At 42.6% G+C, this 13,701-nt stretch overlaps 1 protein-coding gene across 3 annotated transcripts; it reads right to left on the bottom strand.

The window, feature by feature from the left end:
- Window positions 1-4,285: 4,285 nt before the first annotated feature.
- LOC123740261 (glycoprotein-N-acetylgalactosamine 3-beta-galactosyltransferase 1-like) lies at window positions 4,286-13,114 on the bottom strand. 3 transcript variants are annotated; one of them, XM_045714103.1, is made up of 4 exons: window positions 12,772-13,114; window positions 12,281-12,473; window positions 8,483-9,147; window positions 4,286-6,388 (listed from the first exon to the last, which is right to left on the bottom strand). In XM_045714103.1, exons 2-4 carry the CDS (start codon window positions 12,447-12,449, stop codon window positions 6,212-6,214), a joined length of 1,011 nt encoding a protein of 336 aa, XP_045570059.1. In that variant the 5' UTR covers window positions 12,450-12,473; window positions 12,772-13,114; the 3' UTR covers window positions 4,286-6,211. The 3 variants fall into 3 exon arrangements, 2 of the variants coding, with proteins under 2 accessions (XP_045570059.1, XP_045570060.1); XM_045714104.1 differs by lacking the exon at window positions 12,772-13,114 and having other exon boundaries at window positions 12,281-12,625; XR_006768261.1 differs by lacking the exons at window positions 8,483-9,147; window positions 12,281-12,473; window positions 12,772-13,114 and adding an exon at window positions 7,549-7,950.
- Window positions 13,115-13,701: the final 587 nt, after the last annotated feature.

The raw sequence follows: 13,701 nt of genomic DNA, 5'->3' as shown, positions 1-13,701 counted from the left end.
ACAACTCATCCAGAACGCCGCAGCCCGTCTGGTGTTCAACCTTCCCAAGTTCTCTCACGTCACCCCGCTCCTCCGCTCTCTCCACTGGCTTCCAGTCGAAGCTCGCATCCGCTACAAGACCATGGTGCTTGCCTATGGAGCTGTGAGGGGAACGGCACCTCCGTACCTTCAGGCTCTGATCAGGCCCTACACCCAAACAAGGGCACTGCGTTCATCCACCTCTGGCCTGCTCGCCTCCCTACCTCTGAGGAAGCACAGTTCCCGCTCAGCCCAGTCAAAACTGTTCGCTGCTCTGGCACCCCAATGGTGGAACAAGCTCCCTCACGACGCCAGGACAGCGGAGTCAATCACCACCTTCCGGAGACACCTGAAACCCCACCTCTTCAAGGAATACCTGGGATAGGATAAAGTAATCCTTCTAACCCCCCCCTTAAAAGATTTAGATGCACTATTGTAAAGTGGTTGTTCCACTGGATATTATAAGGTGAATGCACCAATTTGTAAGTCGCTCTGGATAAGAGCGTCTGCTAAATGACTTAAATGTAAATGTAAATGATGTTAGACACACACACATACATACACACACACTTATCCAACAGGTATTTTGTGACAGGTACTGGCTCTCTCTGTATCTGGAGTGAGACTAGACACCTTATTCTGACATTCAGTATGGGTCTCAGAGTCAGAATTCTGGATTCTGCAATTAAAATGGCCTTACAGGCAGAATGGCATAGGCCTGTGTCCTGATAGCCTCCGAGGATTTGTTTAGCAAACCATTTATTAATTTATGTATGAAATATCTAACCAATAAATATGTATCTCATTTGTCATCCTCTACGACTAGAATACTGACATAATCTGCCCGAGGATTCCAACAGGCCCCTCAGGCGTGACGTCCGCTGAAGGCCCATTCTGCTAACTGCTAGCTACCTAGAGCTACTTGGAACCCTACTAATCCATGACTGGTCTGTCGACGTCACCGCACGAAGATGCAAAAACAGACTTAACTCCATCGCGATGTCCCCCAAAGGCCCTTTGGCTAACTTGCTAGCCCCGGTCTGCTAACTGCTAGCTTGCTAGCCCCGGTCTGCTAACTGCTTGCTTGCTAGCCCCGGTCTGCTAACTGCTAGCTTGCTAGCCCCGGTCTGCTAGCTTGCTAGCCCCGGTCTGCTAACTGCTAGCTTGCTAGCCCCGGCCTGCTAACTGTCTGAATCGCCGTGTCCCCAGCCTACTCAACCACTCACTGGACCCATATGATCACTTGGCTACGCATGCCTCTCTCTAATATCAATATGCCTCGTCCATTACTGTCCTGGTTAGTGATTACTGTCTTATTTCACTGTGGATCCTCTAGCCCTGCTCAATATGCCTTAACCAACCATGTTGTTCCACCTCCTACATATGCGATGACATCACTTGGTTTAAACGTCTCTAGAGACTATATCTCTCTCTTCATTACTCAATGCCTAGGTTTACCTCCAATGTACTCACATCCTACCTTACCTTTGTCTGTACACTATGCCTTGAATCTATGCTATCGTGCCCAGAAACCTGCTCCTTTTACTCTCTGTTCCGAACGTGCTAGACGGCCAGTTTGTATAGCCTTTAGCCGTACCATTATCCTACTTCTCCTCTGTTCCTCTGGTGATGTAGAGGTTAATCCAGGCCCTGCAGTGCCTAGCTCCACTCCCCAGGTGCTCTCATTTGTTGACTTCTGTAACCGTAGAGCCTTGGTTTCATGCATGTTAACCTGTTATGGCTAGGGGGCAGTATTTTCACGGCTGGATAAAAAACGTACCCGATTTAATCTGGTTACCACTCCTACCCAGTAACTACAATATGCATATACTTATTACATATGGATAGAAAACACCCTACAGTTTCTAAAACTGTTTGAATGGTGTCTGTGAGTATAACATAACTCATTTGGCAGACAAAAACCTGACAAGGTTTCAGGCAGGAAGTGGCCTGTCTGACAAGGTGTCGTTCTTCTTGTCTCTGTTTATTGAAGAGTGAGGATCTTAGCTGTCCCGTGACACTTCCTACGGCTGCCATAGGGTCTCAGAAGGCGGTAAAAAGCTGAATCGTGGCTTTGCAGGCTCTGGCTGAAAAAAAGTAGCGCGTTTGGGTAGTGGCTGGTTACAGTACTGTGAGACTCAGGCTCGTGCCCGCGTCGACCGAAAGCTTTGTTTACTTTCCTCTGTTTAGCTAAAAGGAGATTCCCGGTCGGAATATTATCGCTTTTTTACGAGAAAAATTGCATAAAAATGGATTTTAAACAGCGGTTGACATGCTTCGAAATACGGTAATGGAATATTTAGATTTTTTTTGTCACGAATTGCGCCATGCGCACGACCCTGATTTACCATTTCAGATAGTGTCTGGGACGCACGAACAAAACGCCGCTATTCGGATATAACGATGGATTATTTTGGACCAAACCAACATTTGCTATTGAAGTAGCAGTCCTGGGAGTGCATTCTGACGAAGACAACAAAAGGTAATCAAACTTTTATAATAGTAAACCTGATATTGGTGAGTGCTAAACTTGCCGGGTGTCTAAATAGCTAGCCCGTGATGCCTGGGCTATGTACTTAGAATATTGCAAAATGTGCTTTCACCAAAAAGCTATTTTAAAATCGGACCTATCGAGTGCATAGAGGAGTTCTGTATCTATAATTCTTAAAATAATTGTTATGCTTTTTGTGAACGTTTATCGTGAGTAATTTAGTAAATTCTTAGTGAATTCGGCGGAAGTTTGCGGGGGTATGCTAGTTCTGAACGTCACATGCTAATGTAAAAAGCTGGTTTTTGATATAAATATGAACTTCATTGAACAAAACATGCATGTATTGTATAACATAATGTCCTAGGGTTGTCATCTGATGAAGATCATCAAAGGTTAGTGCTGCATTTAGCTGTCTTCTGGGTTTTTGTGACATTTATATGCTAGCTTGAAAAATGGGTGTCTGATTATTTCTGGCTTGGTACTCTGCTGACATAATCTAATGTTTTGCTTTCGTTGTAAAGCCTTTTTGAAATCGGACAGTGTGGTTAGATAAAGGAGAGTCTTATCTTTAAAATGCTGTGAAATAGTCATATGTTTGAAAAATTGAAGTTTTTGTATTTTTGAGGAATTTGTAATTCGCGCCACGCCTATCATTGGATATTGGAGCAGGTGTTCCGCTAGCGGAACGTCTAGATGTAAGAGGTTAACATTAGAAGCCTACTCCCTTAGTTTGTTTTACTCAATGCTTTAGCACACTCTGCCAACCCGGATGGCTTAGCCGTGTCTGAATCCTGGCTTAGGAAAACCACCAAAAACCCTGAAATCTCCATCCCTAACTATAACATTTTCCGCCAAGATAGAACTGCCAAAGGGGGCGGTGTTGCAATCTACTGCAGAGATAGCCTGCAGAGTTCTGTCTTACTATCCAGGTCTGTACCCAAACAATTCGAGCTTCTACTTCTAAAAATTCACCTTTCCAGAAACAAGTCTCTCACTGTTGCCGCTTGCTATAGACCACCCTCTGCCTCCAGCTGTGCCCTCGACACCATATGTGAATTGACTGCCCCCCATCTATCTTCAGAGCTCGTGCTATTAGGTGACCTAAACTGGGCCATGCTTAACACCCAGGCCATCCTACAATCTAAGCTTGATGGCCTCAATCTCACACAAATTATAGTTTTCTGTCTGATGTTAATTACACTCATTCATTCATCCACTGGTATATCTGTCTGTCTGTCAATCTATGTAATTTCTCTGACTGCGGTGAGGAAGATGCTATACCTGGGCGAGGGCACCTTTATGGGTAGTGCCATCTTGAGAGCCAACCAGCTGTTCCAGGCCTCGCGGCCCGGTGTTCATAAAGTCGCCGTGGTACTAACCGATGGGCAGGCAGACCGGTGTGATGCAGTGCAGCCTGAGGACGCCGCCAGCATTGAGATGTTTGTCATCGGAGTGGTAAATAAGAAAGGCCCGCTGTAAGCAGAATTCCAGGCTGAGATGATTGCTATCACCTCTGGCCCAGATGAGGAGCACGTGTACCTGATAGACGACTTCATGACGCTGCCCAGTATGTGGTTCGAGATCAAGTTCAAGACTCTAGATCAAGTTTAAGACTAGATGCTAGACTGCCTAGTATATGGTTCTAGTTAAGTTTTATTTACACTGACACTCATAGCAGTCAATTCAAAATGGAATCCATGCAAATAGCATAGGCCTATCTAAATACATTGATAAAATATCTATCAGAACTCAGGATAAGACCCAGATGCAGACAGCTAGAATTACAGATGTTTATTGACCCAAACAGGGGGCAGGCAAAAGACAGGTCTAGGCCAGGAAGAGGTTCGTAATCGGGTCAGAGTCAGGCAGGTACAGAACGGCAGGCAGGCTGGTCAGAACTAGTTAACAGAAACTTGAGAAAACAGGAAGACGGGAAAACATGCTGGTAAGACCTGACAAGACGAACTGGAAACAGACAGAGAACACAGGTATAAATGCACAGGGGATAATGGGGAAGATGGGCAAGACCTAGAGGGGGGTGGAGACAAGCACAAAGACAGGTGAACCCAATCAGAGTGTGGCAAGAACAGACAAGGGATCTATTCTAACAACACAAATGAAGAGCCCCTTAAGGGGTTTGTGATGGGGATGTCTTGATTTCTGTAGATCGGCATGGAACAGGGCCAAAACTGCTTTGACATTAACTCGATGATGTTAAAAACCTTTATATAACCCTTTGGTTTATGACGTCTGTGAGAGAGCAGCGATTATTTAAAATGTAAGTATTTGAGTTTAAACAGTGTGAAAATGCATTGCATGTAAAGCAGTCACCATAGTTGCAGTATTGTAAACTCTTTAAACGTTATAGATAATGTCTCATCACATCCCAACTATGCTCACTGCGTGGCCTGTTTAAAGTTACATTTGGGGAAAAGTTATATTTTGATACTCCCTGGATGACTATTTAATAATTTGATAGCTTGAAATTAGCTTGATGTTGATGACAGTCTTTGTTAAACTGTGTATCTTGGCACAGCCCTGGAGAGTATGCTGCTCTTTGTCTTATCTGTACATGGATTTCTTCACACTTCCATACACCCACTATAAATGTTTTGTCTATGGCAGACTCAGATCTGTTTCCTTGTTCAGATTACGTCATAATGTTACAAAACCAGTTCTCACAACCAGTTCTCGCATGTAACAGACAGTGGTGCTTTGTTTAAAGAGTTGGGCCGGATACAAAGCCTGCACATTTCCCAATGTTGATGTCAGAGGGATGCACTGAGGACATGGCCTCCTATCTATCTATGGCTGCATCCCAATTCTCCCAAGGATGTGGAGTATGTAAGTGCATACTTTGGGATAAGGGTGGAGAATTGGGACACAGTCTCTATATCAGTTACAGTTTGACCAAAGCTCAGGCGAACGACAGCACTGCTACACTGATGCTCCAGAGGACCTGTATACTCTATTTCTCTATTGTGTTCTTTATGTAGTCTGTGAACCACCCCCTGTACTGTACAAATATTCAACCAGTTCATATTTTTTATATTTTCACACCCTTGTTTTTACTCATTGTGTTGCTTCAAATAATTGTCCATTAAAAGACACCTTAACTTCCACACCAAAAACACTGAACTGAACAGATTCTCACAGGTCAGGAGTCTCATAACATAAAATGATCTGTTGTGTACTGAACTTTGTCAAAATGTCATCTTTAGCTATCAATCTGAATTTAATATTTTACTAGACCTCCATAAATCTGTAGAACCCATTAAGTACATACTTCTATTTTCATTTTAACAAAATATCATGTTAACCTTTGTTTAACTGTAAGTTGGAAAAAATGAACACTCGACTGTAAAATAGATATTTTTTACATTGTATAACAAAAGCAAAGAAGGAAATGTGAAACTCTATCAACAGAATGAACTCAACTTAGTACAACTGTCTCACCCTGTCACAAAAAAGCTGTAACTCTATTGTTCATGTTTGTTTACATAGACAACAAATACAATGTATAGCTTCAAAATATGTTTAAAACTACCATGTCAATGAATTTGATAGTGGTTCCATTTCCTTAGTCTCATTGCCACTTTCTTTGGTAAGCTGAGCAATGTCAGGCTGTTGTTTCGGCATTTAAACATGACACAGAAATAAGTTCTTTCTTCAGTGCAGTAGTCTGTCTGTGATATCTCTGTGTTAAGCAGAGACAGGTGTGGTGGTGTTACTCTCAATTTCAGCTGCTGCAGCATCAGGGTTGTACCTGTACTTGTATCCATAGGGCCGTAGATGATAGGTGAAGTATTCCAGCGTGTACATCTCTACAGGATAGATGTAGTGAAATGATACGATGTGATCTGAACAACATTCTGGGCCCTGGGAGAAAGAAGAACGACAGTCTGATTAAGTATATAAATAGTCGTTTAGGTCAAGGGTTCTTCAACGTTTTCAGCCTGGGACCCAAATGAGAAATTCTGTGTTTTCCTGGGACCCAAGCATAGGAAAATGTGCAACTATACATACATATCAGTACATCTCATTGCACTTACGCCTAAAACAAATGCAATATAGACAAAAACAAATAACAATGAAATTAAATATCCATATAAATATATATTAATGTTAATTTTCCCCCATTAAAAACACTCTTACATATCTGTCTAGGTTGGAACTGTTGCTGTTAAAATACAATAAATAATTTTCATTCTGAACTGGAATAAACGGATTGATCACATCACACAGACGAATAACAGAACACACACAGGCTTTCTGATAGTGCAACCCTAAGTAACAGTACAGATTAAAAAAAATGATCAGGCCTACTGTACATCTTACTGTAGAAATTATTGTTAAGTCTAGGTTGAAACTGTTGCTGTTAAAATACAATACATATGTTTTATTCTGAACTGGAATAAACTGATTGATCACATCACACAGATGTAGGCCAGAAAACACACAGCAGTCCTAATGAGCATGTCTATTCTGGGCTCTGTTTTTGACAGTACAACACTGAGGTCATGCTCAGCCTTCAAACTGTTTCTGTACTTGTTTTTTAAGTATGCCAGAGTTGAGAACCCTGACTCGCATAGGTATGTGGTGCCAAACTGGACCAGAACATCTACTGCTTTCTCAGTCAGGCAGGAGACCGCTTCCTGCTGTTGATGAACAACCCAGAACTGTATTGAGTGTGTTTGCCTCAAAAAGCATCTTGCTTCAATCAGTTTATTCCAGTTAAGAATAACAATTATTATTGTATTTTAACAGCAACAGTTCCAACCTAGACTAGTTTTTTCAACAATCATTTCTACAGTAAGGTGTACAGTAGGCCTGATCATTTTTCATCATCATCTGTGCTGTTACTGGGTTGCACTGGTAGCTAGCTTGCTTTGGCGAATGTTAGCTATTAGCAGTGTACAAGGCCAGGGGATTGTATGAAAGAGAAACTCACATCTACTACTATGAGAGTTAGTACTCCCTTATTTCTGCTTCTCATCACCTGTTATAAAATGACAACAATGCCTTGCTAGTTGACTTACTTTTCCACTGTCGAAGCACTGTTTCCTGAAGCATTCTGTCCTGTTCTGAAAGAACTCACTGGGTTTACCATCATGCTGTGGATGTTTGGTCAGGACGTGTCGTTTTATTAATTTGTTCGTCATGAGAGACTCATTACTAAGCACTTCCTCACACAAAACACATTGTGGGCGCTCCTCGTTATAAGTTTGTATGAAAAAGAGAGAAACTCATCGCTGTATATGCATTTCATGACAATTGAGCTCAGTCAGAACTTGTGACTAGCATAAGTCCATTTGATAACAGCGGTGAGTGATTGGGAATGAAGAGTCAATGGCTAACCGCGGATCATCTGCTGCCTGAACGACAGCGCTGCATCGGGTGGGTCGCGGAGTGATCTTCAAGAAAACTGCAGAAAAAAGATCCGGTAAACCGCGAAGCACACGGGCATCTCCTCTCAAACTCGCGCAGCTGCCAAACTGAGCAGAGAAGCAGATGCACTTGGCCAAATCAATAATTATACATTTACACTGACACGTCGCGACCCATACTTTAAGAAAGGCTTATTTAGGTAGTATACCAACTGCTGTATTAAGCCTGTATAAAACATTATACAAGTGTTTATATAAGGCCCTGTACATCATGCTGCCTCACGCTACAGTAACAAGATATAGGCTTTTGTCTTAAGAGCCTTTCCGGCTCGCACAAGCTTTGCTACTTACTTATAATAAGTACAATGCCATGAGTAAATCCATGAGTAAATATTTACTGTAGTTACTCAATCATAAAACACTTTGAATGCCAAACCCAAAGCATCTATGACACCTCTCAATATACATTACACATGATTGAGGAAGTATCACACCCGCACACAGCTGAAAATATAATTGAATAGAATGGTATGTATGATTATACTTGATGTAAGTGTCCACTTCATTAGGGTTAGGCTATGCTTACCTCTCTTGGTTTGTAGTGGTCGTATAAGAGATACCAGGGCCGTTTTCTGGGCGGCTCTTTGATCAAGTACATGTCTGGTGGGTAGGGATGAAACGTCTGCCTTCCCTTCACATCTCTGGAGTCCCCCGGCTCCACACCCATAGTCTCCATACACTTCCCTAGAGCCATGTCTTCTATGATGGAGAAGTGGGAACATTTCCCTGTGTCGAATCCCTTGATGAACCTTCTGACGGCTTCTTTACTGAGGACATAGCCGGCTCCACCACTCATGTAACCCTGCTGGACGAACGGGTGGAACCTTCGCCCAAAGTATACAGGCTTCTCCGGGTCCTGTTTAGACAATGTGTGTCGGAGGTTCTCGATGACCACGAACGTGTCATCGTCGGCTTTGAGGACCCAGTCGTAGTCGTTGCGGTGGTGTTGGTAGATGTACTGGAAGGCTCTGATGGTCTTCCAGTAGAGCTGGTCTCGTCCCTCAGTTACGTTGAGCCCCACCGTGGGGAATTCTGTCTCCTCTGAGCTCATGTAGAGGGTTTTTTTGCATCGTTTGCCCCAGGTGGCCCGGATGTGTTTGGTTCTGGACTCCAGGTTCTTAGGCCCAGTCATGATCCAACATAGTAGTCGTACATTTTGGGACAGGTTGGCTGCAACACTCCTGTCCTCATCTGAAAGAGATCATTTAAAAAATAATGAATAAAAAGTGTGGTCAATTAGCACATGGTGTCCCAAACTCGGTCCTGGGGTGCGTGCTTAGACACCTCCTGCACTCCCTGTTCGCCCACGTCTCACGTGGCCTTGCACAATTTCAACACCATCATTAAGTTTGCCGACGACACGACGGTGATAGGCCCGGTTCACCGATGACGATGAGTCAGCCTACAGAGAAGAAGTCAGAGCCCTAGCAGTGTGGTGCCAGGACAACAACCTCTCCCTCAACATCAGCAAGACAAAGGAGCTGATCGTGGACTACAGGAAACAGAGGACCAAGCACGCACCCATCCACATAGACAGGGCTGTAGTGGAGCAGGTTGAGAGCTTCAAGTTCCTCTGTGTCCACATCACTAAGGAATAATCATGGTTCACACACACACCAACACATTCATGAAGAGGGCATGACAACACCTCTTCCCCCTCAGGAGGCTAAAAAGATTTAGCATGGGCCCTCAGATCCTCTAAAGGGTATACAGCTGCACCATTGAGAGCATCTTGACAGGCTGCATCACGGCTCGGTATGGCAACTGCTTGGCATCTGACCCCAAGGCACTACAGAGGGTAGTGTGTACAGCCCATTACATCACTGGGGCCGAGCTCCCTGTTCATCCACCTCTGGCCTGGGGCCGAGCTCCCCGTTCATCCACCTCTGGCCTGCTCGCCTCCCTACCTCTGAGGAAGCACAGTTCCCGCTCAGCCCAGTCAAAACTGTTCGCTGCTCTGGCACCCCAATGGTGGAACAAGCTCCCTCACGACGCCAGGACAGCGGAGTCAATCACCACCTTCCGGAGACACCTGAGATCCCACCTCTTCAAGTAATACCTGGGATAGGATAAAGTAATCCTTCTAACCCCCCCCTTAAAAGATTTAGATGCACTATTGTAAAGTGGTTGTTCCACTGGATATTATAGGTGAATGCACCAATTTGTAAGTCGCTCTGGATAAGAGCGTCTGCTAAATGACTAAAATGTAAATGTAAATGTAATCCAGGACCTCTGTACCAGGCGGTGTCAGAGGAAGACCCTAAAAGGTCTGAACTATTCCCTCTGCTACTGCATGGAAAGCTGTACCAATGCACCAAGTCTGTAAGCAACAGGACCCTGAACAGCTTCTACCCCCGTAAGACTGCTAAATAGTTAGTCCGGGTAGCTATTGGTTAACTATATGCATTGACCCTTTTTGCAACTCTTTTCACTCATCACATATACTGCTGTTGTCATGAACACAATGGGAGACAGAGAGCTGGTTTCATGCGCAGGGCACAGCAGGTGTTTATTTGTAAACAACCACAGGAGGAGGCAAGTAGCTGGGTCCAGGGGAAGGTAGAAGGTCATACACGGGGGGTCCAAAAAGGCAACAGTACAGACAGGGAAAAAGGCTAGTAATGTCATCCGGGAGATCAGGCAATAGGTTGATAACAGGAAATTCGATAGGCTTAGGTACAGGCAGGTAATAGGCAAAACGCATTTTTAGTGAGGCAGGCCAAAACTATCATACATGGGAGGATTAAATTACAGTAAAACCAGCACTCCAAGTAGAAGTGTGACACAAAACAATCAATACCTCACAATGATGGGGTGCAAAGAACTGAACTAAATAGTGTGTGATAATGACATACAGGTGTGTGAACAGGTGATTGGGATCTGGAGAGTGAGCTGCGTTCAGGGGATCTATGTGTGTTGAGAGTGTGAGCTGGAAAGTGCGCTGCGTTCAGGGGATCTACATGTTTGAGCGTGTGAGTTGGAAGCAAACGTTACAGCTGTTACTGTTTATTATCTATCTTGTTGACTAGTCACTTTATCCTTACATATGTACATTCTGTACAATGACAATCTAGATGATTCTGTGCTTTCAACTTTGTGGCAACAGTTTGGGAAAGGCCCTTTCCTGTTTCAGCATGACATTGCCCCTGTGAACAAAGCGAGTTCCATACAGAAATAAATATTTGTCGAGATCGGTGTGGAAGAACTTGACTGGCCTGCACAGAGCCCTGACCTCAACTCTATCTAAAACCTACGGGATAAATTGGAACGCTGACTGTGAACCAGACCTAATCGCCCAACATCAGTGCCCTACCTCACTAATGCTCTTGTGGCTTAATGGAAGCAAGTCTTCACAGCAATATTCCAACATTTTGCCGTTTCCTTCCTCTCTGGCAACTGAGTTAGGAAGGACGCCTGTATCTTTGTAGTGACTGGGTGTATTGATACACCATCCAAAGTGTAATTAATAACTTCTCGATGCTCAAAGGGATATTCAATGATTTTAGTTTTTACCCATCTACCAATAGCTGGGTTTTTCTTCTTTGCTAGGCATTGGAAAACCTCCCTGGCCTTTGTGGTTGAATCTATGTTTGAACTTCACAGCTCGACTGAGGTACCAAAAATCATGTTAAACACTTATTGCACACAGAGTGAGTCCATGAATTTATTATGTGACTTCTTAAACACATTTCAACTTTTCAAGACATTTAAGCTTTTCATTTTTTATACATTTTTATACATTTGCAAAAATGTCTAAAAACATAATTCCACTTTGACATTATGGGGTATTGTGTGTAGGGCAGTGACACAAAATCTCAATTTAATCAATTTTAAATCAGGCTGTAGCACAACAAAATGTGGAAAAAGTCAAGGGGTGTGAATACTTTCTGGAGGCACTGTATTTGAATCAGCTGTGTTGTGCTAGAGCACCCACATTTTTTTGTTGGGGCCAGGACCGAGTTTGGGAAACTCTGATTTAGCAGATGCTATTATCCAAAGTATTTGGTTGTGTCATTGAAACAACTGCATGTGGCCTATGCAGGAATCAAACCCCTAACAGTAGTGTTCCCAACACTGTGCTCTAATCCACTGGCCTCTTGGAACCAGAATTCTTTCAGGAATCACAGATGTTAGAAGATTCTCTCTCACACACACACAAAAAAAGCTTTCTACTTAGACTTAGACCTTACACATTAATAGGAAGTGGAGAAAACCTCAACGCATTTGTTTATATTCGTTTTTGATTAATAACATTCTATTACAATATTGGGATTAAGAAAGCCACAAATAAAATGCAGTGAATGGATATTCAGAAGTCAATTACCTGAGAGTATGTGTCTTGGAACCCTTTTGTCATAATGAACTCCACTGGAGTAACCCAGTGAGAAAACAGCTGGTTTTGCAGTGCTGGTGTCCAAGTAAACAAAGTATTGAATAGACAGAAATCCTATACACAGCCCAGACACAAAGGGTACAGGTGAAAGAGTGATCATAATTCCCCTCTTTTAGACCAAACCCTGTGAGTGATACAAAAAAATAAGTGAGTTAGGGCAGGTGAACAAACACTTGTTACTTCCAACCTGTCAAAAATAATTTGCCAATATGCTATATACAGTATTCAACTGACGTTGACTGTGCTATAATGTTGAAGATCAGTTTACAAGGGGGATGTATTTAAAATAAAGAATTGTACTAATGACTCTCAATCAAAGTCATTGTTACTTTTAAAGTTACAATAACACATTTAGCAACATTTTGATATTAAAATATTTTGATATTATCGTTGGTCATTTTTAATGAAAAAAATGGGCTTACCAGTTCACACAAAAATGTAAAAAAATATATTCTCCTCTGATTGTGGATAACGCCGGAGTAGAAACATGGAGTGACAAGAATAAGAACACATAGTGGTGGGAGTGAGTTTTATAGGCCGGTTAATTCCTCCAATACGCATGCATGGAATGTTACCAAGCAGTTATTGAGTTTGCCTTGTCTGATACATCTGATGATGAGACTGAAATTATGTATGTACACTAGTAGGCTATAATTGACACATTTTCAGTCAGTGCATGATCATATCCACAGATCCAAATGGTATCCGTATTTGTTGTTTAAATTCGGATATTGAACGAACGGTACACGGATCGTGCTTTCATCCATTTACCTGCAATCACAAGAATGTTCTAGGAAACAAACATCGATTTAGTCAGTGTCGCCTTTATTTTTTTCTCTTTATTTTGGGAGAGGGAGCTCAAAAAGAAATGTCCTGTTTTTATAAATAACAACTTTGTAACAGTTCTATAACATTTTCATAACCACTCTTTATAATACTTGTGTCTAAGGCTACGATGGACATTGAGATTCCCCTGACTGATTTGGTGTTTGTCGTTTAGGCTACTGCTTAGTGCTGCAATGCATATTTCATTTGGTGCGAGTCATTTCCAATAAATGTAACCAATTCACGTTAATAACTTTACGTCCAAATACAAAGTCACCGTTAGGGGGCCCTATAAGAAAAGGTTTTCCCATCCAAGTCTATGAATGGTCAAAGAAAATTCTACTTTCGGGATAAACAAGGGAACGCTGTTTTTTTGAATAACTGTCCTTGTTTTAATGTGACTAAGTTGCCAAAACTGCACATCTACAGAGGTATTTGTTTTTTATCTGAATGTGTCATGCGACATTTGTCACGAAAGGACTTGCCTTACATAGTAGTGAACGTGACGCATAGCTTGAAACCTGAAA

This window comes from Salmo salar, unplaced genomic scaffold (genome assembly GCF_905237065.1).
Source record: "Salmo salar unplaced genomic scaffold, Ssal_v3.1, whole genome shotgun sequence".
NCBI classification, from domain to species: Eukaryota; Metazoa; Chordata; class Actinopteri; order Salmoniformes; family Salmonidae; genus Salmo; species Salmo salar.
The sequence above is the reverse complement of the archived record's forward strand: the minus strand, read 5'-3'. Positions and strand labels throughout refer to the sequence as shown.

Coding starts and splice junctions, on each gene's coding strand:
- LOC123740261 (XM_045714103.1), bottom strand. CDS start 12,449: ATGATCACTCTTTCACCTGTACCCTTTGTGTCTGGGCTGTGTATAGGA. Junction 9,148..12,280: donor TCCAAGACACATACTCTCAG/GTAATTGACTTC, acceptor GATCTCTTTCAG/ATGAGGACAGGAGTGTTGCA. Junction 6,389..8,482: donor ACCACTACAAACCAAGAGAG/GTAAGCATAGCC, acceptor TCTTTCTCCCAG/GGCCCAGAATGTTGTTCAGA.